The sequence below is a fragment of the Phocoena sinus genome, chromosome 3 (assembly GCF_008692025.1).
Source record: "Phocoena sinus isolate mPhoSin1 chromosome 3, mPhoSin1.pri, whole genome shotgun sequence".
NCBI classification, from domain to species: Eukaryota; Metazoa; Chordata; class Mammalia; order Artiodactyla; family Phocoenidae; genus Phocoena; species Phocoena sinus.
Window position 1 is genome coordinate 97,225,400 of NC_045765.1, and position 25,745 is coordinate 97,251,144.

The window sequence follows — 25,745 nt, forward strand, 5'->3', positions numbered from 1 at the left end:
AGGTAAAAGTAAAATATTTCACAGTATGCAGTCTGAGCCTTTTATCTGAAATCTGCTTTCTGCTTCCATGTAATACAGAATTTAAGGTTAATGATTCACAGTATTCCATTGCTTGATAGCTTAATTTCATTTCATAATTAGGTTGACATTTTTCCTCATAATATTCAATTGCTAATATTTTTCCTGGGTTTTAAAAATAATGGAATAATATACCATTAGATAAAGTTAGCTGAATAGCTGAATCACAGCTAAAGATAAAGCATTTTCTTGAATATTCTTATCATTTTCCAGTGTTTTATTATCTATGGGTGTGTGTGTACTTGTGTTTTTATGTGTTTGCTGGGGGTGGGGAATACCGTGTAGTAATTTCCCTGTTGTTCTTCTTCTAAATAGGGACTTCCAGTGAACAATAATAATGGTAATGCCATAGTTATTTACTGAGAGAACTAATCGGGATTCTGCAGTGGTGTGTTGAAGTTTTGTGAAAATGAAATTAGAGATGCAGCATATTTCAGCAGTAATGAATCTGTTTATGTTGTATAAAGCAGGGTTAAGATAAAGCAATTTTTCAAACTCAGTGCTTTTTGATGGTCAAGTGTTTATTCCATTGGGTCATTAATATACTATATTTCCAAAGAATTCTTTGGGCAAAGTTCATCTTCTGGCTAATGTGAAAGACGAATTGGCCCACAACAGGCTTTTTACATTTTGTAATGATAATTCTAAATTGTTAGGTAAGATCCTCTTGAGTATACTCTATTGCCTATAAATAAAAGGGCTGGCAAAGACCTTGTTTTTAGAAACTGAATTTACAACAGAGTTAGGCATATTAAACATTAATAGACATTATTGGTTCTACTGTATATTGCTGGGCCAATGATGGATTTTAACAGTAAAGAAAACTTAATAAATTTGATATGGAAATCGGAATTGTAATACAGTAGCAGGAACTCAACACGAAAATTTAGACATTAATGAGAATAACCTTTGAATGTCAGCTTGAATTAGACTTCCTGCATTTTGGCCAAATTCATAGGTTACGGCAAATAGGTTAGGTGGTAGGACAGAAATAACTGAAATGATTTTGTTTACCAGATATTTCAATGCCAATTGTTCACTTTATTTTTTAATGCTTCCTAGCTATTTCCATTAAAAAATGACAAATATTCGACCTTAAATCTGTATCATTAAGTACAGAAGGAAGGTATTTAAATGGACTCCTTTTGGAAGTTAAGTTTAATATTAGTCAACTGATATATCTGAAGTTAGAATTTAAATTAGGGAGATAAACTCAGAGGAGAGGGATAAAGGGCAGTGCTGTGGGGATGTGAAATGGGGGAAAAGGCTCTCCAAAATAGTAAGGCCTTCTCTCAAGATATTAGGTAGTTGTGTTGGGTTATTCACCTGGCAGTCATAGAAAGAGGTAATATACTGCTTTACTTACTCTGTCACCAAAAAGCTCTGGAAATGTCAGTCAGAATTTTCTGTATATGGCAATAACTGTGATATACCCACTGCAAAATAAAGCATTATTAGATATAATCATACCTTAAGCTGTGATGACAGATCTTAAAATGACTATAAGCAGTTGAAGGGGAAAAAGGGTCACAGTTATCTGTGGCACCAATTAAATTGACAGCATACATAGGATTTTACTCAGGGAGAATACCAGTGATCTGAGTTGGGCCACCATTTAGTACATGCAACTCTGCAGTGAGATTGCTGCTGGAAGATGCCTTATAAACAAGGGCTGGAAACATGGCATGGCTTTTTGAGGCAAGACTGTTTTTTCACTACCTATCAAGATAAATACCACACCAGTGATGTGTTCATACACAAAATGGTAATGAAATAGAAAAAGGGCATCCAGGGTGATAGCTGTGGGAGTGAGTCAGTGCATTAATTCTGCTCAGCAAGAAAGATGTTTAAATTTGAAAAAAAATCTGTAAGTATTAAAGGGTATTCATACTTCCTTCCTGTTATGACACTCATTCGACTAAAATATAAATAAAAGGAAATGGACTGATAAGGTTGGTAATTGGCTATAGTGAGAAGAAAGCTGAATAAATGAGCAAAGAATAGATTTTTTTTTAATTTATTTAAAAGGATTATAGTTTTCAGATGTTTCATCTCTTAAGGCAGGGTGATGTTGATTTTTTTTTTAAGCAATACTTACATCTGAAATAGTATCATGTACATTTTTAGCCAGTAATCAAAAAAATTCCATATTCTATACAAATGGGGGAAATGCAATTCATAATTGACAAGGTATGAATTTTTTATACTTTAAGCCATGAGGTTGCCACATCAACAAATGTAATTCCTTAGCAAATATGTCTTATGTTTATATTTATGAAATGTACACAATTGACATAGAACCCAAAAGGGAATAAGTAAGCATTTTATATATTTTTTTATGTGTGTATATATATATATATATATATATATATATATATATATATTTACTTTGATTTACAAACTCCATTCTGGGAAATATTTATTAAATTAGAAACAAGGAATGAATGCAAGCAAAATGTGCTTAGAGTTTCAATTTCTCTTGGACTTGGTGTTACTTTTATGCATTTTACCAAAGCTTGGACTCACATCAACGTGTTGGCTGTGTTTTGCTTTGATTTTTTAATTTTTAAAATGTATACAAAGCTACTCTCAAAGGTGAAAATGAAAAATTATTAAAACTTAAAATTCATCTATGGAGGCACCACATTGCAGTGGTGATTTCATGTTAAATATCCTAAGCTGAAACAGCAAGAATCTTGGAAAGAGTGACCAAGTCTGGACACATAATATACTCCACATTTTGTGTAGCTATTGAAGAGGGCACCACAGCTTACTGAAGGGGCCATAAGATGAAAAAATTTCTTGAAATAGCTTTGATATCCATTCAAATATAAGTTCTTTGAGGGTAAAGATTTTTTTTTTTTTTTTTTTGCGGTACGCGGGCCTCTCACTGTTGTGGCCTCTCCCGTTGCGGAGCACAGGCTCCGGACACGCAAGCTCAGTGGCCATGGCTCACGGGCCCAGCCTCTCCGCAGCATGTGGGATTTTCCCGGACTGGGGCACGAACGTGTGTCCCCTGCATCGGCAGGCGGACCCTCAACCACTGCGCCACCAGGGAAGCCCCAAGATCTTGTTTATCATGCCTCTCAACCTCCTTGATATCAGCATGAAGTTAGAGGAAGCAGTACTTCTAATTAGTTCCCCAGGAGTAAGGATGGGAAGTGAAGAAGTGGTCCCATCATCCCCAAAGAGCTGAAGCAATGGGAGTTGTCTTGAGAGGCTCCTAATCTGCCACCACTATAAAAGTTGAGGCATCTCAACTCAAGTGGGTCTGAAATAAATCAGGTCTTCCAGTTCTGGCCTGCCATCATGGGGTGCAAAGAGACTGTTGTTGTTGTTTTTTCCTATTAATTAATTTGTTAACAAATACAGAGTGGATATTAACTGGTCTTCAACTGTGAGCAGCTCACATTTCACTTATTATTATAGGAGACACAGAGACATAGGTTGCAGTAGATGTACTATAGTGGGTAAGAGCATTAACTCTAGAGCCAGCTGCTTGGGTTAGAATCCTGGCTCCACCACGGACCAGTTGTGTGACCCTGGGTAACTCCTCGTGTGTGGCAATAATTAAAGTTGCTAGACAAAGACAAGATGGTGGAGTAGTAGGACGTGAACTCACCTCTTCTTACAAAAACACCAAAATTACAACTAACTGCTGAACAACCATCAACAAAAAAAATGGTGGAACCTACCAAAGATACTCTACATCCAAAGACGAAGAAGAAGCCACAACGAGACAGTAGGAGGGGTGCAATCACAATAAAATCAAATCCCCTACTCACTGGGTGGGTGACCCACAAACTGGAAAATAATTATACCACAGAAGTTCTGCCACAGGCGTGAATGTCCTGAGTCCCACGTCAGGATCCCTAGCCTGGGGGTCTGGCAATTGGAGGAGGAGCCCCAAGAGAATCTGGCTTTGAAGGCCAGCAGGGTGTGATCACAGGAATTCCACGGGACTGGAGGAAACAGAAACTCCACTCTTGGAGGGCACACACAAGATCTTGTGCACACCAGGACCCAGGAAAAAAAAGCAGTGACTTCATAAGACACTGGGCCAGACCTACGTACTAGTATTGGAGGGTCTCTTGCAGAGGTGTGGTGTGGCTGTGGCTCACTGTGGAGACAAAAACACTAGTGGCGGTAGTTCTGAGGAGTACTCATTAGCATGGGCACTCCTGGAGGCCATTTTCCCACCAAGACCTGGCCCCACCCCACAGCCTGTAGGCTCCAGTGCTGGGATGACTCAGGCCAAACAACCAACAGGGCAGGAACACCGCCCCACCCATCAGCAGACAGGTTGCTTAGAGTCTTCCTGAGCACACAGCTGCCCAATAAACACACCCCTTGATACAGCCCTGCCCATCAGGGGGACAAGACCCAGCTCCACCCACCAGTGGGCAAGAACCAGTCCTTCCCACCAGGAAGCCTGCACAAGGCTCTTAGACAGCCTCATCCACTGTGGAGTCAGACAGCAGAAGCAAGAAGAACTACAACCCTGCAGCCTGCATAATGGAAACCACAATCAAAGAAAGTTAGACAAAATGGGATGGCAGAGGAATATGTCCCAGATGAAGGAATAAGGTAAAACCTCAGAAGAACAACTAGGTGAAGTGGAGATAGGCAATCTACCCAAAAAATAATTCAGAATAATGATAGTAAAAATGATCTCAGAAAAAGAATGGAGGTACAGATCGAAAAGATACAAGAAATGTTTAACAAAGACGTAGGAGAACTAAAGAAAAAACAAACAGAGATGAACAGTACAATAACTAAAATGAAAAATACACTAGAAGGAATCAATAGCAGAATAACTGAGGCAGAAGAAAGAATAAGTGAGCTGAAAGAATGGTAGAAATCACTGCCATGAAACAAAATAAAGAAAAAGAATGAAAAGAAACAAGGACAGTCTCGGAGACCTGGGACAACATTAAATGCATCAACAGTCTCATTATAGGTACTGCAGAAGGAGAAGAGAGAGAGAAATGACCTGAGAAAATATCTGAAGGATAATAGCTGAAAACTTCCCTAACATGGGAATGGAAACAGTCACCCAAGTCCAAGAAGCTCAGACAGCCGCAGGCAGGACGGACAAGGAGGAACATGCTGAGATGCATACTAATCAAGTTGACAAAAATTAACAACAAGAAAAAATATTAAAAGCAACAAATAGGGCTTCCCTGGTGGCGCAGTGGTTGAGAGTCCGCCTGCCGATGCAGGGGACGCGGGTTTGTGCCCCGGTCCGGGAAGATCCCACATGCCGCGGGGCGGCTGGGCCCGTGAGCCATGGCCGCTGAGCCTGCGCGTCCGGAGCCTGTGCTCCGCAACGGGAGGGGCCACAACAGTGAGAGGCCCGCGTACCGCAAAAAAAAAATAAAAATAAAAAAATAAAAGCAACAAATAACATACAAGGGAATTCCCATAAGGTTATCAGCTGATTTCTCAGCAGAAACCCTGCAAACCAGAAGGGAGTGACATGATATATTTACAGTGAGGAAAGAGAAGAACCTATAACCAAGAACACTCTATCCAGCAAGGCTCTCTTTCAGATTTGATGGAGAAATCAAAAGCTTTACAGACAAGCAAAAGCTAAGAGAATTCAGCACCACCACACCAGCTTTGCAACAAATGATAAAGGAAATTCTCTAGGTGAAAAAGAAAAGGCCACCACAAGAAACAAGAAAATTACAAATGGAAGAACCCACTAGTAAAGGCAAACATGCAGTAAAGGTAGGAAATCATCCACACACAAATATGAACAAACCAATCACAAGTACTGAAATGGAAACTGTGATTAAAAAATCCCCAACAGACAAAAGTCCAGGACCAGATGGCTTCACGGGCAAATTCTAGCAAACATTTAGAGAAGACTTAACACCTATCCTTCTGAAACTATTCCAAAAATCAGCAGAGGAAGGAATACTCCCAAGCTTCTTCTGTGAGGGACACCATCACCCTGACACCAAAACCAGACAAAGATATCACAAAAAAAGAAAATTATAGGCCAATATCACTGATGAACACAGATGCAAAAATCCTCAACAAAATACTAGCAAAATGAATTCAATAGTACATTAAAAGGTCCATACACCATGATCAAGTGGGATTTATCCTAGAGAATCAAGGATTTTTCAACATCTGCAAATCAATCAGTGTGATATACCACATCAAGAAATTGAAGAATAAAAACCATAAGATCATCTCAATAGATGTAGAAAAAGCTTTTGACAAAATTCGACACCCTTTATGATTAAAAAGCTCTCCAGAAAGTGGGAATAGAGATAACATACCTCAACATAATAAAGGCCATATATGACAAACCTACCACTAACATCATACTCAAAGGTGAAAAGCTGAAAGCATTTCCTCTGAGATCAGGAATAACACAAGGATATGCACTCTCACCACTTTTATTCAATATAGTTTTGGAAGTCTGAGCCATGACAATCAGAGAATAAAAAGAAATAAAAGGAACCCAAATTGGAAGAGAAGAAGTAAAACTGTCACGATTTGCAGATGAGATGATTTTATACATAGAAAATCCTAAAGATGCTACCAGAAAACTACTAGAGCTCATCAATGAATTCGGTAAAGGTGAAGAATACAAAATTAATACACAGAAATCTGTTGCATTTCTATACACTAACAACAAAAGACCAGAAAGAGAAATTAAAGAAACAATCCCATTTACCATTGCCTTAAAAAGAATAAAATACCTAGGAATAAACCTACCTAAGGAGGCAAAAGACCTGTACTTGGAAACCTGTAAAACGCTGATGAAAGGAACCGAAGATGACACAGATGGAAAGATATACCATGTTCCTGAATTGGAAGAAGCAATATTGTCAAAATGACTATACTACCCAAGGCAATCTACATATTCAGTGCCACCCCTACCAAATTACCAATGGCATTTTGCACAGAACTAGAACGAAAAATCTTAAAATTTGTATGGAGACACAAAAGACCCCGAATAGCCAAAGCAATCTTGAGAAAGAAAAACAGAGCTGGAGGAATCAGGCTCCCTGACTTCAGAGTATAGTACAAAGCTATAGTCATCAAAATAGTATGGTACTGGAACAAAAACAGACATATAGATCAATGGAACAGGACAGAAAGCCCAGAAATAAACCCACACACCTATGGTCAATTAATCTACGACAAAGAGGCAAGAATATACAATGGAGAAAAGACAGTCTCTTCAATAAGTGGTGCTGGGAAAACTGGACAGCTACATGTAAAAGAATGAAATTAGAACATTCTCTAACACCATACACAAAAAATAAAATCAAAATGGATTAAAGACCTAAATGTAAAACTGGATACTATAAAACTCTTGGAGGAAAACAGGCAGAACACTCTTTGACATAAATTGCAGCTATATCTTTTTGGATCCACCTCCTAGAGTAATGAAAATAAAACAAAAATAAACAAATGGGACCTAATTAATCTTAAAAGCTTTTACACAGCAAAGGAAACCATAAACAAAAAGAGAACCCACAGAATGAAGAAAATATTTGCAAATGAAGTGACCAACAGGGAATTAATCTCCAAACTATACAAACAGCTCATGCAGCTCAATATCAAAAAAACAAAAAACAAACAACCCAATCAAAAAATGGGCAGATCTAAATAGACATTTCTTCAAAGAAGACATACAGATGGTCAAGAGGCACATGAAAAGATGCTCAACAGCGATAATTATTAGAGAAATGCAAATCAAAACTACAATGAGGTACCATGTCACACTGGTCAGAATGGCCATCATCAAAAAGTCTACAAACAATAAATGCTTTAGCAGGTGTGGAGAAAAGGGAACCCTCCTACACTGTTGGTCAGAATGTAAATTGGTACAGACACTATGGAGAATAGTATGAAGGTTCCTTAAAAAACTAAAAATAGAACTACCACATCATCCAGCAATCCCACTTCTGGGCATATATCTGGAGAAAACCATAATTCGAAAAGATACATGCACCCCAATGCTCACTGCAGCACTGTTTACAATAGCCAAGACACAGAAGCAACCTAAATGTCCACTGACAGAGGAATGGATAAAGAAGATGTGGTATATATATATACAAAGGAATATTATTCAGCCTTAAAAATAATGAAATAATACCATTTGCAGCAACATGGATGGACCTAGAGATTATCATACTAAGTGAAGTAAGTCAGAGAAAAACAAATATCATATGGTATCACTTATATGTGGAATCTAAAACAAAAAATGACACAAATTAACTTATTTACAAAACAGAAATAGACTCACAGACTTAGAGAATGAACTACCAGGGGGGAAGGGTGGGGGGGAGGGATAGATTGGGAGTTTGGGGTTGACATGTATACACTGCTATATTTAATATAGGTAACCAACAAGGACCTACTGTATAGCGTAGGGAATTCTGCTCAATATTCTGTAATAACCTAAATGGGAAAATAATTTGAAAAAGAATAGATACATGTATATGTATAACTGAATCACTTTGCTGTATACCTGAAACTAACACAACATTGTGAATCAACTATACTCCAATATAAAATTTAAAAAAATTAAATTAATTAAAGTTGCTATGAGGGCTAAATGAATTACTATATGCAAAGTCCTTAGAACAGTGCCTGGCACATTGAAATTGCTAAATAAGCATTAGCTGTCATAATTATATGCTCCAAACCCCCCCAGTGCCAGTACATAGTAGGTATTCAGTAAATAATTTCATTCATTCAGTAATGAAAGAACGTTGGATACTATGTGAATATGAATACATAGGCAGTGACTCAATGAAGAATAATGGCACCATTAACCATGTAGAGCTCTCATTTTCTCCTAGGTTCTAGAACAGTTTTAAACTTTCTAAATTTTTAGCCAATTTTAAATAAAATATGAGCCAGGTCTATATTTTAAGTCCTTTTCTAAACATGATGATGCTATTAATTTGAATGAGAGGCTGCAAACAGGCATTTCAGCTGATAGATCTCACGTTTATAAATAGTGCTTTCAATCAGATTGTTATCCCCAGAAGTGGTTATGCAGTGGTTAGTTAGCCTTGTGCCAGTCTGCTTGCCAAATCAGCCTGTGATGCCTGGGTTGTCATCAGCTTTACATGGCTACTATAAATGCATTCAATTTTTAGAAGTTTTAGGGTTGCAAATATGTAATCCTTTTCTTCTTGATGAAAATAAGACTTTTTAAACAATCATTTTTGGAGCAAGAATAACATTTCTTGGCATAGCTTATGTAACTTTTAACATAGCAGTTTAGTAAATGGGATAGACACCAAGTGTCTATAGAACACAGTCCACGAAAACTTCCAAGTACATCAAATTTAGCTAGAAAAGAAAAAGACTTTTTTATTCATTAAATTGTACATTACTCTGAGAAAAATACATTGTTGAGAAAAAAAGAGCAATATGGTTCTCACGATATACAGCAGTCTTGACACTTCTCCTAGCAAAGGGCATTTCTTCTGTATCAGCAGTGAGTGCTAGCCAAATAGCATGACCTTGGACTTCTATCTAAACTCTTAGAATTTTTAAAAATCCACTGGAGAAAAAAGTCTCTATGGAAATATGGGTAATTTACTGGTAACGGAAAAGTTCAGCTTCCATTACTACTGATGGCTATGCTTCCATTTATGTTTTCCCTAAGCCATAACTATTTAAAATGTTACGGTTAGCATTCTTACTTGTCCCATTGGTTGGTATATAACTCTCCCACTTAAATACATAGAAAAAATCATATTAATTAAAACAAATTGTTGGAAAGTTAAGTTGTGTTGCAGATAGTATCTGTAGACTATAAGTTCAAATTAAGGGTTTTGCTGCTTGTTCCTGAGCTTGGAACGATTCATTTTACTGTATTAGTAGTAGCAAAAGAAATCAACTACCTTATAAAAGAAACTCCATTTGAATTCTTGCAGAAATAGCTAGATAAACTGCATATATAGCTAGCTGTCATAAACATATAACAAATTATTGGCTAAAGCAAGCAACCGACCTGCTAATTCATGATGGCAAGTTTTGATATTTAATTATATTGAGTATGGATTTCAGATATGTGTATATATATATATATATTTAATATATATTTCACTATTCATTTATTCTATTTATTTCTATATATTTCTATACATTAAATATATATAGCATTGGGTTTCAGGGGTTCTAAGTGGTATATTAACAAACTGTGATGTATTTTCATAAAATAAACAGACAAACCTTATTTTCTGGATATTGAAGTGTTAAATTGAGGCAAAGTAATTTGACAGGAGTTGGAATAACTCACTTTATTTTAAGAAATGCTTATGTTTTGTAACTTCCAAAGGCCAGGATGTGATTTCCATTTATTGTATTCTATAAACACTGAACATCCTTTACAGTTCACAAAAACCTCTATAATATTCAAAATAAAATCTCTATTCTAGGTTTGAAAATAAAACAGTACAAATAAATGATATTCTTAAGCGTTTTTGACCTTTTTTTTTTGAATGAGTTACCTTAATGCTTTCTTTTTTCCTACTGAATTCTCCCCAAACTAGTATACCTTAATTAGCTTGAGGGAATAACTAACTTAAGTTAGAAATAAGTTTGCAAAGCTCTCTCTGATCCCTTATCAAAGTGAGATTTTTTTGCCATCCTCTCATTCCCTAATGCTCCTACTGAAAATGGTATAAGGCCTTGTAGCTCCCATGTATGATTCCTATTATTTAACTACTTTAGAGATTCAATACAAAGTTCAGAGAAAAACAAAACTTTTAAAGTATTAAAAATTACTATCTAGGGGCTTCCCTGGTGGCGCAGTGCTTGAGAGTCCACCTGCCGATGCAGGGGACACGGGTTCGTGCTCCGGTCCAGGAAGATCCCACATGCCGCGGAGCGGCTAGGCCTGTGAGCCATGGCTGCTGAGCCTGCGCGTCTGGAGCCTGTGCTCCACAACGGGAGAGGCCACAACAGTGAGAGGCCTGTGTACCACAAAAAAAAAAAAAAAAAAAAAAAATTACTACATAGAAGGAAATTCTAAACTATCCTTTCTGGAGAACATAAAGCTAAGCAATACATCAATTGTCTATGTTACATGAAAAGAATAACAATTTCTCCATTTTCACCAAATGTATGATAAGGAAGATGAACTGAAACTATATACATTTCTTAAAACTTCGGTTCTAAAACATTAGGTAAATGTGGTTGTGGATTTGCCTCGTCTGGAGAACATATCAGAAAGTAGGGAGGTCTCAAGACTTCCCTGGTTGTGCAGTGGTTAATAATCCGCCTGCCAATGAGGAGATACCGGTTCAATCCCTGGTCCGGGAAGATTCCACATGCCGCAGAGCAACTAAGCCCGTGTGCCACAACTACTGAGCCTGCACTCTAAAGCCCGCGAGCCACAACTAGTGAGGCTGCATGCCACAACTGCTGAGCCCGCGTGCCACAGCTACTGAAGCCCGCATGCCTAGGGCCCGTGCTCCGCAACGAGAAGCCACCACAGTGAGAAGACCACATGCCGCAATGAAGAGTAGACCCCGCTCGAGGCAACTACAGGAGGTCCGCGCACAGCAACAAAGACCCAACGCAACCAAAAATAAATAAATAATTTTTTTAAAAAGTAGGTAGGTCTCATCTATCAAGTATAGTATTATAAAGACCTGTCTCCAAAGTTAAGAGACTCTCTAATTCTGTGGTTTATGTGGATAAAAAGAGCTACTAAAAAATGGTGCCATTTATATTCATGGTGATTACATTCAAAGCTGATTTTCTGGTTTATAATAGATTTCCCATAGTTATTCATGAATCACAATATTCATGAAGTATTTCTCAAATTTAGGATAGCATTTTATCTGTCCCCTCCCTAAAGTTTGTCCTTTGGGATTAAGAATCACCTTTCTACAGAAACGTCTTTAAAGAAGGACATCAAATTCTATAGTTTCCAATTTTACCATAGGATTTGATAATGACCTTTAAAAAGTGAGGAGGCATTCTGTCATTAATGTTGCTATCTTTCCAGTGAATGAGGAAGGACATCAATTATTCCCCAAGACTACCACAGGTTGCTTCATGAGTGAAGGAAGAAATGCCTGAATTATGCCTTTCCCACAAACAATTGCTAAGATAAAGCCTAAGGAAATGGCGCCAGTGCCTTATATTTTCACTGACATTTCATACCTAAACTGAAATATTCTACAAAATCTTTATGGGATTTTGAATATGGATTTAGAATAATTACTCAGTCAAGCCCATATGACGACCTCTTTTGGTCTGAATAAGCTCCCCTGAAGAGAAGACCATATCCAGCTCAACTCACTTCTACATTACCTAGCCCAGTGTTTTGAGGTTAGCAGGTACTCAGTAAATGTTTTTTGGATGAATGGGCAGATTAATTATACACAGTAAAACTGTTCTAAAATGTGGCTCATTGTGATAAATACCAAATAAACTACAAACCAAAGCAGATCTCTCATAACATAAGCTATAAATGTACTAAAAGCCCAACATAGTAGCTTAGAAGGTCCTCTAATTTCAGTCTTTTATGTAGAGGTGCACTACAGTTAATTTCCTACCATTACCATTCATTGAGACAGAGTTTCCCAGAGTTTTGCTAATTGGGCCAGTCTTCTATTTCTTCTATATCTACAGCAGCATATCCTAAGAACCGGTATGGAGATGATTAGTAAATGAATGAACTTGCAAGAAGTTGTTGTCTTTTGGTATGATCACTGAGTTTAAGACCTTAAGAATCAACTAATGATGTAGAAACAAAGGATGAGGAGACTAATTTTAAGGCTGAGTCCTCATATTTATGATTCATACAAATAACAATTTAACAATACCTATTCTAGATACCAGCTACTACCTGTTGTGACACTAGAGGTTAAAGATTATTATTTCTTCAATCCAGCTAAGAATAACCTAGGAACATCTAAGCTTCTAACACATAGCAATCAACAGATATTTTGTGAGTGCTTAAAGTGTACAGAGTATAGTGTACAAAGCACTATGTTGTTTGCTATTTGAAATATCTTCTTTGAAAAAAAAATTGTAGTAAAAGTTATAATTAAAAGTTTTCCTCAAGGAACTGAAAATATAGATGAAACCATACTACACATGGGGACTTCCCTGGTGGTCCAGTGGCTAAGACTCCATGCTCCCAATGCAGGGGGCCCAGGTTCGATCCCTGGTCAGGAAACTAGGTCCCACATGCTGCAACTAAGAGTTTGCATGCCGTAACTAAGGATCCCACATGCCACAACTAAAGATCCTGCAAGCTGCAACTAAGACCCGGTGCAGCCAAATAAACAAATAAATATTAAAGAAAAATACTACATGTGAAAAAAAAAGCAATGTAATCACTCAAGAAAGTAATAGAAGTAACAAAGCAATATATGGTTAATTTACCAAAATAGTGCTGATATTAGGTACTATAGGACTCAAAGGAGGACAATCACATCAGGGTTAGGTAGTTGGGAAGGACTTTATGAAAGAGTTGAGATATGGACTGAGTCTGAAGAATGAGCAGGTTTGGGATATATGGAAAGGTGTTTCCAGTGAATGGAATAGCAAAAGTAGACATGCAAATGTGGGAAAACATAAGTCCGAAGGCAATATGGAGAATCATCTTCTCCCTGAGGAGAGATGGTGGCAGCTAAACAGAACTACTGCCGAGGTAGAACACTAAGACTTATTAATAAACTCTTTGGGCAGGGCAGTCATTGAAGGTTTGGTGTAGCAGTGGTGTGAGGCTTGAGCTCTGAATATCTGGGGAATACTGCACTGTTCAGGCAATATAATCATGAGCACCTATGATTCTGCACCCATTTCCAATGTGTGGAGGGGTTTTTTTTTCCATATCACCAGGTAATTCTCTGCCACCAGCTGGGTGTCCCATAATTCAACACAGTTCTGGGACTACCTGGAGATGACATCAGATCCCATAGGTTAAGGGCTTCTTCCTACAGGATTACCCTCTTCCTCCGAACTTCAGATGCCAATTGCAAGTCCACGTTGTCACCTAGGCTTCTGACAAACCTGGCTACAGATTGGAAGTTCCACTGACCCCCTCCTTGGGTTCCATTAATTTGATAGAGCAGCTTACAGAACTCAGAGAAACTTTTTACTTACTAGATTACTGGTTTATTTTAAAAGGATATAACTCAGGAACAGCCAGATGTAAGAGATACCTAGGGCAAGGCATGGGGAAAGGAAGTGGAGCTTCCATGCTCTCTCTCCCAGCATGCCACTCTCCACAAATCTCCATGTGTTTACCAACTTGGAATCTTCTGAACCCTCTCCTTTTAGATTTTTATGGTGGCTTCATTACACAGGCATAATTGACTAAATCATTGGTCATCGGTGATGGAATTTAATCTCCAGCCCCTCTCCCCGGAGGTGGAGGGTGGGACTAAAAATTCCAGCTCTCTAATCATGTGGTTGGTTCCACTGGTAACCAGCCTCCAACCCTAGGTGCTTCCATTAACATAACAAAAGACACCTTTATAGCTCTCCACACAGTAAATTCCAAGGGTTTTAGGACCTCTGTGCCAGAAATTGGCAAGAAGATTAAAATTTATTTCTTATTACAAATCACACTATCACAGCACCCGAACTGTGGACTGATTGCAGAGGGAGGAATGTGAGAATGACTGCAGAGTAAGTTGTCCCTTAACTGGAGACTGACAGTGCAGAAAAGATTGGAAGTAGAGGCGTAAATTACTTTGTGAACTTCAGACCCTGTGTTACTGAGTGTGGGGGGCTAATGGTCAATTTGAATAAGCGAAAAATATATATATGAAAAAATATATGAATGATGAATATAATTGGAATGGGAGTGAAAATAACATCAAGAAGTTGAATTTAGAGAGCTTGGGACGAAAATGAATTTTAAAGATACTGAATTACTGTTTGGGAGACAGATGAATTACAGATGTGGAGACAACATTAGAATATGTGGGGTTAGATGTGGGGCTTTCCAAGAGAGAAGAGAAAATAGTCTAGGACTGAATCCTGAAGAAAACCCACATTTATAGGACAGCAGGAAGAAGAGAACAGAGACATAATTTTCCCCTCTGATTTGAACCTCCCTTTGAAGCCAGTCTGCACTGTGCTGTACAGAGAAGGACAAAAAGGGTTGTTTGAGAAGAATAAAGTCCAATATGACTTCACTTTTCACTCCTCAGATACCAACTAGTAGGACAATTTGAAATCATTAATTTGGCCAGATGGTTAATGTTGTTTAACAGTGAAATTAACTAATAAATAATTATAAAGCACTTTGTAAATATGAAGTACTACATAAATGTTTAATAACATTAAATCAGGAGGCTTATTTCTAGTTACATTTTTATATCCAAGTGTTTTATTGGTGTTTCAGGAGAAATGCCAATAATATGATCGAATGCCATCATTATAGACTGTACTTGAAAAATACAACAAAGGGATTACAGGAGAACAAAAACAGCCCTGGCCATGCTAGGCTGAACAGAGTGAACTGGCAAGAAATGTCTCCCTTGTGAAAAACAAGAGGCAACAGCAACATGATCATAGAAATGTATAACTGAACACTGAGTAAAACCACTGTAATATGTAGCAACTTCATCTTACGCACATGTTTATAAAAACAGGGAATTTATCAGATAAAACGATGTGAAGGGCACAGGGTAGGAGAAGGAACATCAAGGCAGGAGCTGTGGGGAAGCCACTTGATACAAGTAGAGTCTCATAAAATAATAGCAACATTTTATGAATTCATAGCTCACCTACTATTTACAATAATGCATTAAGATGTATACCATGAGAGGGTGGGAGGGGATATGGGGATATATGTATACATATAGCTGATTCACTTTGTTATACAACAGAAACTAACACAACATTGTAAAGCAATTATACTCCAATAAAGATGTTTAAAAGTTGCTAAAAATAGCATCCCCTATTTTGCATATGAGACAGCTAAGGCACAGAGAGGTTAAGAAACTTGCCCAATATCACACAGTCAGTAAAAGGCAGAATCAGGATTCAAACCTAGACAGTGTGGCTACAGTGTCTGCTGGGAGGAATCTGGGAAAGGTTTTATTTCCCTGATAAAATGAGTCAGGTGCAGATGACTTCCTCCTTTTTCCTGCCTGAAAACAAGGACATGATGCTGAAGCTACAACAGTCATCTTGGAACCATGAGGTAAAGGACAAGAAAACACAGAGGCACCAGCCCTGCTGCTGTCAAGCTATATAACCCATGCCAGTAGTCACCCACCTCTGGATTTCTTATTATGTGAGAAAAATAAACGCTTGTTTGGGTAAACTACCACAGTCAGGATTTCTGTTATTTGCAACTTTAACCAATATGCCAAATGATCACGATACTACTACTAACAGTTATCACTTACTGAGTGTTTGCTATGAACTGTGCACTACTTTGTATGTTTTATGTATACTTAGTCATTTCATTCTGATGGCAACTCTATGAAGCAGGCGCTGTTATTATTCCCATTTTATTGATAAGGAAACTGAAGTATGCTTCATCTGGCTTGCCCAAGGCCACACAGCTTGTAAGGGATTCAAATCCAGCACCTGACTTCAAAACCTCTACTCTTCAGCAAATAGTATTCTAAGCAGTGAAATACTAAACACTATTTCAGTTAAAATCACAAATTAAATAGGGATGCTTCAACATTATTTTGGAGATTCTAGAGCACATGTTGCTCAGCAAGGATGCTATTGACATTTCAGGAAGACAGCTCTTTCTTTAGGTTTGCTGTATATTAAAGACGTTTACCGTCTCTGTTCGCTGGGTCCTAGAAGCACTCCCTACACTGTGTCAACCAAAAATGCTCTCCACATTTCCCCATAGGGAGGTGGTGTCACCCTAGTTAAAACCACCATTCTAGAACATTATTCAGCAACATTCTCTGTAAAAGTCCAAATAGTAGATAATTTAGGCTTAGTAGGACAGTTGGTCTCAGTCAGTGTCATTCACAATTACTAAAATCTGACACTGTAGAGTGAAATCAGTCATAGGCAATACATACACAAATGAGCATGGCCGTGTTCCTATCAAACTATTTTGACCACATTTTACAGATGAGAACTCTGAGGCATAGAAGAGGTTAAGAAACTTGCCTGATGTGATTCAACTAGTACGTGAGGGGTATGGATTCATCCCAAAGATAGAGTGATTCCAGAGCATGTGCTCTTAATCAGGATACTTTTGAGTTCACAGATTTTAGATGTTTTTCTCCTAGTAGAAGGCATAGTGAATGCCTCAGAGAACTTCTCACACTCCAGATTCTGGCCCTCCTCCTCTTGCCTGGTGTTGGTTGCTCTTTCCTGCAGTAAGGGTCCCCCAGGACTTGCTTCTCTGACAGTAAGGACTCATGCTACCGTGGACGCACGTTATGCTTAACCACTCCCCAAGCATGGCTCTACTGGTTGGCTCTGACACACAGCTATCCACAAAGGCCCCCAAATAAAAGATTCTCCCAAACTGATCACTAGAACAGTTACTTTGCCATATATAGATCTCACCTCCTAGGGTTGGCCAGGCATTGAACCCAACACTCCAACAAGGAAACCTGTGTGGAAACAGGGATCCTATTAGCAGGTTTCTATGGGAAATGCAATGCCCTTGCCTCCTTTTCACTACTCAAACAAGATCAGAACAATCTCACCCCAAATTGTTATCCTCTCCTCATGTATGACAGGCTGTTTATTATCTAGGAATTCTGACTATAATAAAATAGGGAGCTTCTGGAAAACATTCAGTGAACAGCTGCTTATCTGTTAGAAATCCTATCCCCTTGAAGCCCTTCTAGCAGAGGGTCTTTTAGGATTATCAACACTGGTTTTAAAATCCTTTTGAGACAGGATATCATGGTTGATGGCTTAGGGGCTGGTAAAAACAGGAATGAGGAAAAGAAAAAGGAAATATATGCAGACGACTCCTTGTTGTAGTGCTGGATTAAGTATGCCATGGCCATTCCTGGGGCAGTGGCATATATAAGAGAGGAAGGAAGGATTAACAATACTTGGGTTATTGTGATATTTACTTTGCAAGATTATATACAAATATAGTTCCATATCCTAACATTTTGTTCTGTATCTCCCAATCATCCAGAATTAGAAAGTCTTTAGTATTTTCTTTTTTTTTCTTTAGCAAATGCTCTATGGAACCTTGCTGACAATTTGCTGCTTTTCTTGGGTGATTTAACTTGATTACTTGAAATCTGATCTTATTTCTAGGAATAGATGGACCTGCCTTTAAGGTATATCCAATTCAGCATGGTATTATTCTTGTGGCTAAAGTCTTCCTGGCAAATGTCTCTGCAACTTAAAGCCACTGATATGTTGATCAGTGAGGGGAAAATACTATGAAAAATATTTGCTTATTAATTGCTAATTCTAGATGTATTCATATGCATGCATATTCTGGGAAGCCATACATTTTTTAAATATAGAAAACTCACTTAAAACAATACTTAGAAACTTCCCCCTGGAGTAAGGCTGGTTTGACTCTACTTCCGTTCCCATTCTCCTGGCCCACTCTGCAGAAGCAGTGCCAAGGAACTATGTTGCTCAAGAGGCACTGAGTAAAAGAATAAAGAAGGACAAACACTCAGTAAATCAGTGACTGCTTATATTCAACCCTGAAAAACTGAGTGTTGACTGTAGTTTGGAAGTTACAGAAATGCTAAGATGTGATTTTTCTTTTAGGTGGGAAATGAGGAAGGATGAAAGACTAGAAGAGGAAGAAAAAGCAATGCTGGAACATCTAAAACTAATGTGTACCATCCAGGACTCTTCTGCCTCAGATAACACAGAGGAACAGTAATCTGCAGAAAACAGCAACAGTTTTATTTTAGGAAATAATCACATGTAATGGAGTAGGATTTTTACTCTAGTCAGAATGAACCTCTGATGGGCTGTGAAGCGTGAAACCAATGACTGAGTAATCTCTGAACTGAAAAAGAGTACAGCACATAAAGAATAAAATGCTACATATTTTTTATTTTTAAAATAATTTCAAATGTTTTTCTTTCCTCAGTCTTTCTCTTAATATGATATAACTACTGCCATCTCGTGTTCCCTTTGAATTATTTTTTTTCTTTCAGTCTTGAAGTATCTATGGCAATAGGCAAAATGTTTGGAAATCTTTTCCCGAAGGATTTTTAAATACAACATTTGGATGTTAAGTTGGAGTCACATACCCCCCTGAGGGTCAATTGAAAATTTCAAATTAATTTTATAGCCATAGCCCAAGTCCAGGTCTTAATTGCCTCTAGTACCCACCACTTTACCAGTCTCCTTTCCCATAGCCTCTTCCTCATCCAATTTATTTTAATCAGAGCCATAAAAAGCCCTCTCTTGAAGTATACCTTTAGTAATATCTATGCCTACAGTGGTTTTTCAAACATCAGATTCAAACTTCTAATCATATCCTATCAGAACCTATACCAGCAGTGCCACGTTCAGCGAACTGCCTGTCATCCAAGCCACACGCTTGCCATTTTTCCCAACTAGAAACCATCTTTCTCCCAAAATCACGTTCAAAATTCACTCCAGCAATCTCGTTATCCATAGTTCCATAGTTTCTGTTACTTCTCTTATTTCCATTGCATTGATACACACACACGAACACAGGCACACACACACATGAAGGAAACGGAACGTGTACTAGTGCCTCTATGCCAAGTAGGGTTGTATTTACTATATTCTTCCCATCAGTGCCTGATATTAGATTAAAAAGACCTTGAAGGCTTTACAATATAATATGAAATCTCCCTTTATAGCAGTAGTCTCCCCAGATACCTACTATAGAGTTATTCATCTAGCGGGCAGTTAATAAACACAGTTGTTTAAATGGCTGTCATTGTAAGAAGACAGCAAAGACAATTAGACTGTTGAGCAACCTATAGGACATCTGGGAGAAGCGTTATATCATGAACTATTTTAGACCATATGACATTGAACATCATTGTTTCTGATGTTCTCAGGTTATTCATGTTCCCACATTCTGTGATTTTTATAAAATATGTATAGGCTACATGATTTCCAAAGGAAAGTACTTGGACATTTTTCAAAGAGTAAAGCTTGGAGTGCAGAGGACACCTTAGAAAATCTCTTGCATTATTCTCTTACATAAAAACACATAAATGGCCATGTAGCTAACTGCCTGCCAAATAACACATTTTACTTTTAAAGAATGTACTTTAGTTGGCCAGTATAATCATAAACCAAGTGTTTTAAGACATGGTTGAAATAATTTCTAAAAATTTTATGCAGACTAAAAAATGCTAAGAAATTTTTATGAGAATTAGACTTTCCACATTTTCTTATCTATAAACAGTTACTATAACAACAAACATAAGGCAATGGTTCACTTTATTCCTTCAGCTTAGTGATGGTCTATGTACTAAATCTGCACAACTATATTTTATTAGAATAGACACTAAAATAGAAAGTCAAAAAAAAATGAATTGATCCAAAAGCTAAATAAAATAAACTTATAAAGTTATAGGATTTCACATTTGGCTCCTTTTGTTTTCTAATATATCTAAGGATCATCTGTTAACAGTATTTTTTATTGAATCTGTTCACTTCTGTATTAATCCTGGAAAGTGATTTAGTTTGTCTTGAAAAAATGTCTATACGGCTCCCTTCCAAAAGGAAAGAAGTATAGTAAGGGGAGAATGAGATAAGTTGAAAAGAGAGAAATGTAGAAAAGAGAGAAGAGTTTGCATTTGATTTCTCTTCTATGCTTGATCTATGAAATTACTGTAGCCATAGTGCAGTAAAATTTATAATTGGGAAATTTAAATAAGTTATTGTTTTATCAGATCATTTTGACTTTACATTTGATATGTTTCTTAAAGTATGATAAAAAGTGGTACTCCAAAACAATTACTCTTTCTCACATTTTTGTATAAGTTAACAATAAGAATGAAGCCTAATATAACTATATATGCTTATTACAAAAATGTTATCTTCCTATAAAATATTATCTTCCTTCTGTGTTTTATTTAACTGTATTTTATGTAATTTTAAAGATGTATCTGTTATTGGCCTAGCAGTGTTAAAATAGTATGAATTAATTTCTAATAAAATACATTTTATTCTTAAGACACGTTTGAACTGTGCAGGTTCACTTATATGCAGATGTTTTACTGATATGTACTACAGTACTCCATAACATTGAATTGATTGATCTGTGGATGCAGAACCATGGGTTACACACAGGATAGGTACCCCTAACCCCTGTGCTGTTCAAGGATCAACTGTATAGATGATAATGTGTATTTCAGATATTTTACATTTGTCATGTCGATGAAAAAAATGTTATAAAACTACCAACCAAGAAATAGGAAAAGTAAATCACTGTTTTGTCTACTAACATCTGCTTACTCTAAATATCCTACTATGTCAGTTCACAGATTCTTGAGTCAAAGCGAGCTTCAGGTAGTTTATAATAGGAATTTCTTATTAAAAAAATTTGTTTTTTTAAATGATTTTAATGATTCTTGAAATATTTCATAATGTTTAAAAAACATTTTAAAAGTTGTATTTAGCCTTAAAAAGGAAGGAAACCCTGTCAACATTTGATAAACTTTGAGGGCATTATGCTAGGTGAAATAAGACAGTCACAAAAAGACAAATGCTGTATGATTCTACTTATATGAGGTATCTAAAGTAGTCAAATTCATAGAAAAAAGTAGAATAATGGCTACTCAGGACTAGAGGAAGGGGAAAAGAGGGGTTGTTTAATAGGTAGAGTTTCAGTTTTACAAGATGAAAAATGTTCTGAAGGTATGTTTTACAATAGTGTGAATATATTTAACACTACAGAACCATACACTTTAAAATGGTTAAGATGGTAGATTTTATGTCTTTTTTTACCACAATTAAAAAAAAACTGGTAAAAGTGGTATCTCTACTGATGAACTTTCCTAACATGATGCCTGAAAGCTTTTAAATTCTAATGGGGAACTATGAGACCTATATATTCAGTATCAGCTATTATTCCACACAATGATAAAAACTATCTGCTTTGCCTTTGAGAAATGTTTTCAACAGCATCATCAGTAAAGCAGTAAACTCTTGTTTCTCCAGAATTTAAAGAATCCAAAACCTTGTACTGATATAACCCTTTCCCCTCAAAATATCGTAATAATTATTTGTAAGAATAAAGATCTGTATCAGTAATTACTACAGCATAACAATATTATCATAATTTGGCAGCTTGAAACAATACACATTTATCACCTCATAGTCTCTATGTCCAGTGTCTGGGCATGGTTTAGCTGCGTTCTCTGCTTAGGATCTCACAAGGCTGCAATGAAGGTGTCAGCCAGGTCTGTGGTCTCATCTAAGGTTCAACTGGGTAAGATGCCACTTCTAAGTTCACATCATTGTTGACCACATTCATTACCTTGCAGGCTATCAACTCAGGGCCTCAGTTTCTTGCCATGTGAGTCTAGCCAAAATGGCCTCTTTGTTCCTCAAAGTCAGTAAGGGACAGAGAGTCTCCTTGCAAGATCAATGTTACAATTGTATGTAACATAATCACATGCATTTAATCATGCACATTCCATCTCCTTTACCAAATTCTAGTGGTTAAAAGCAAGTCACTCATCCCATTCATACCCAGGAGGAAGGGATCACACAATAGTGTGAATGCTAGGAGGCGGGGATGATGGAAGCCACCCTGGAGTCTGTCCATCACAAGTTAGAATTTAGGCACTGAAATATCCTACATGGGGGGACCAGCAGAGAAGTGGAAGTAGGGCTGGACTAGGAATAAGAACTTGGAGTTAGTATTTTTTGTCATTTATTAAGCTGCTACTATAAGCCAGGCTCTGTGCCAGACTCTCAATGAGTAAAATTTAATCCACTCTAAGCACTTAATGAGGTCTGTATTGGAGTCCCATTTGAGATAATAAGAGTTGTAGATATGTGAAAAAACTGACCCAAATTTTAAATAAAGATGCACAGTGAGGTTCTGGTTCAAGATGGCAATGTAGGAATAGCCTGAACTCACCTCCTCTCACAGATGCACTGAATCTGCAGCTACATATGGAACAAATTCCTCTGGAAAGAAAAACCCTAAAAACTAGCTAAGTGATAATTACACATTGAGCAAAAGAGGAAAAGCCACATCAAAGTGGGTAAGAGGCTGAGACACAATCTTGTCATAAACCTTGCCACTGGTGGGGTGACCCACAATCAGGAAGGGACTCAAAACCTGGAGCTTGAGGCCACATCAGACACCCCAGCATTTAAGACCTGCACCTGTGAGATGAGATCCCAAAATATCTAGCTTTGAAAACCAACAGGGCTTGCATCCACAAGATCCACAAGGCTACAGTGATCTGAGAAATGTCTATTAAAGATTCATGCGCTAGGACTCATCCTGGGCCAGAAACAGAAGCACCTGATCTCATCCAGACTTTATGTGAAAGAGGCTCATTTGCTAATCTTAAAGCATCTGCCTGAGCGACAGGCATCTAACTTAACACAAATTTAGGGGCCTGCTGGGATACTCTTAGGAACAGATGCTGATGGGCATCATTTTTTTTTCTTTCCAGTGGGTGCCACCTTTCCAGTCCCCCTCTGTCTCACTCCAGCAGGCAGGTGCCATCTGCATACTCTCCCTCTGCCATGCTTCAGAGTGCTAGTATCTCCTGGATGAACTTTTACAAGCATCTGGGGCCACAGCTTCTGTGGTTGCCGTCAAGGGGACACCCAATGATCTCCTGGCTTTGGCTGCCACGGGGGGCTTGTGTTCCTGGGTCTCACTGGGCTATAACAATTGAAGAGAGAGATCTCCACAGACTGCCAGGCCCATAGATAGCAGACTGAAACACATACATAGTCTTTCTAAGAAAGAGGCCTATTGGCTCATCCAGGAGCTTTGGCCTGAGAGAGGCAGGCTTCTGGTTTAGCGCACATCTAGGCGGCCTCTCAAGGAATGGAGGCTAGTAAATGCAATCTTTGTGCTCTCCCTCTGCATCACTCCAGCTCACTGACATCTCCCAGAAAGAAGATTATTACCCTTCTCTAGCACCCCCAATTATTGCAGGTGCCACCAGGGGACACCTCTGTATCACCTGGCTCTGGTGGTCAGCTGAGCTTACAGTCACAGGTACCACAGGACTGTAACTAATGGAGAAAAAGGTTTTATACAGCTATCACGCCCAGGGTACAAAAAGAGACAACAGGCCAAGGAGCCTGAAATTTCTGTGAAAGAGGCCTATTAGTACATCATCACAGCTGCTGCCTGAACAGCAGGCCTCTAATTAAATACACATCTAAGGGCTGATTGTAATCCTTTCCATAGACCTAGGAGGGTGGGTGCTATCTTTGTGCTCTCCCTCTGCTGTGCTCCAGAGTGCCAATATCTTTTGGAGGAGAGCTGGTTTATACTTCTGGTATCTTTATGGCTGCCACTGAGGGGATGCCCTTTGATTGCCTAGCTACAGTGGCCAGGGGTCACCTGGTGTTCCTGGGTCCCACAGGACTGTAACAATCAAAGAGACAGTTCTTGGCAGGCTACCACCTTCAGGGCACAGATAGCAGACTGAAACACAACCTTAGTCTTTCTGTTAAAGAGGCTATATGCTTGTCCTGGAGCCTAAACCTGAGGGGCAGATTTCAGGTTTGGCACACATCTAGAGGTGTATGGAGGTGCTCTCAGGGAAGATATGCTTGGGAACCATCTTTGTGCTCTCCCTTTGCCTCACTATTGCTCACTGGTATATCCCAGACAGGAGTCTATACACTCATCTCGGACCCTGAATATTGTGACTGCTGCCCATGGGACACTTCCAGATTATCTGACTCTGGTGGCTAGTGGGGCTTACGCTTGTAGTCCCACTGAACTGCATACACTTGCATACGTTAAAGGGTGCTACATGAGGGTCTGGCTTCCGATTAGCCTAAATCTAGGTGTGGACTGACTATCCCCCCTTTTGGGACACTGACAGGTCTTGGAACAACCTCAACTACTGTGAGCTATTAAAAATAAAATAGGCTGCTTGGACAATCACAAAGGTTTGAGAGACAACCAAGAGCTAGGCCAGGGTTGAATAATGAAGTTAATCTCCCACACTACATCACTACTTCAAAACTGGAGAGGTAGCTGCTGCAAAAAGATAAGAATATGTTCCAAAGGAAAGAATATGAAAATACTTCAGAAAAACACCTTAATGAAATGGGGGTAACTGATTTACCCAATAATGGGTTCAAAGTCATGGTCATAAACATGCTCATTGGACTTAGGAGAAAAATGGATAAACATAGCCAGAATTTCAACAAAGAGTTGGAAAGTACAAGAAAGTATGAAACAGTAGTCACAGACCTGAAGAGTACAATAACTGAAGTGAAAAATATACTAGAGAAATTTAAGAACAGACTAGATGAAGAAGAAAGGATCAGTGAACTCAGACACAGAGCAATGGAACTCAACCAGTCAGAGTAGCAAAAAGTAAAAAGCTTGAAAAAAAGTGAAGACAGTTTAAGCAACTTATGGCACAACATCAAGCATACTACCATTTGCATTACATGGGTCCCTGAAAGAGAAAGAGAAAGGGGCAGAAAACATATTTCAAGAAATAATGGCTGGGGACTTCCCTGGAGGCCAGCATTATCCTGATACTAAAATTAGACAAGGAATGTGACAAGAAAAT

General features: G+C 38.1%; 1 protein-coding gene and 1 long non-coding RNA gene across 3 annotated transcripts in view; one reads left to right on the forward strand and one right to left on the reverse strand.

Moving 5' to 3' along the window:
- The window catches only part of KIAA0825 (KIAA0825 ortholog), a 416,193-nt gene extending 395,008 nt beyond the window's left edge, over positions 1-21,185 (forward strand). For both annotated transcript variants that reach the window (XM_032625775.1, XM_032625773.1), the window contains one exon: positions 18,778-21,185. In XM_032625775.1, the coding sequence (XP_032481666.1) occupies positions 18,778-18,895 (118 nt within the window). In that variant the 3' untranslated portion in view covers positions 18,896-21,185. The remainder of the gene's footprint in view (positions 1-18,777) is intronic.
- The window catches only part of LOC116750737, a 61,473-nt gene that overhangs the window by 11,034 nt on the left and 24,694 nt on the right, over positions 1-25,745 (reverse strand). The window contains exon 3 of the long non-coding RNA XR_004349081.1: positions 1,445-1,514. This is a non-coding gene — a long non-coding RNA (uncharacterized LOC116750737). The remainder of the gene's footprint in view (positions 1-1,444; positions 1,515-25,745) is intronic.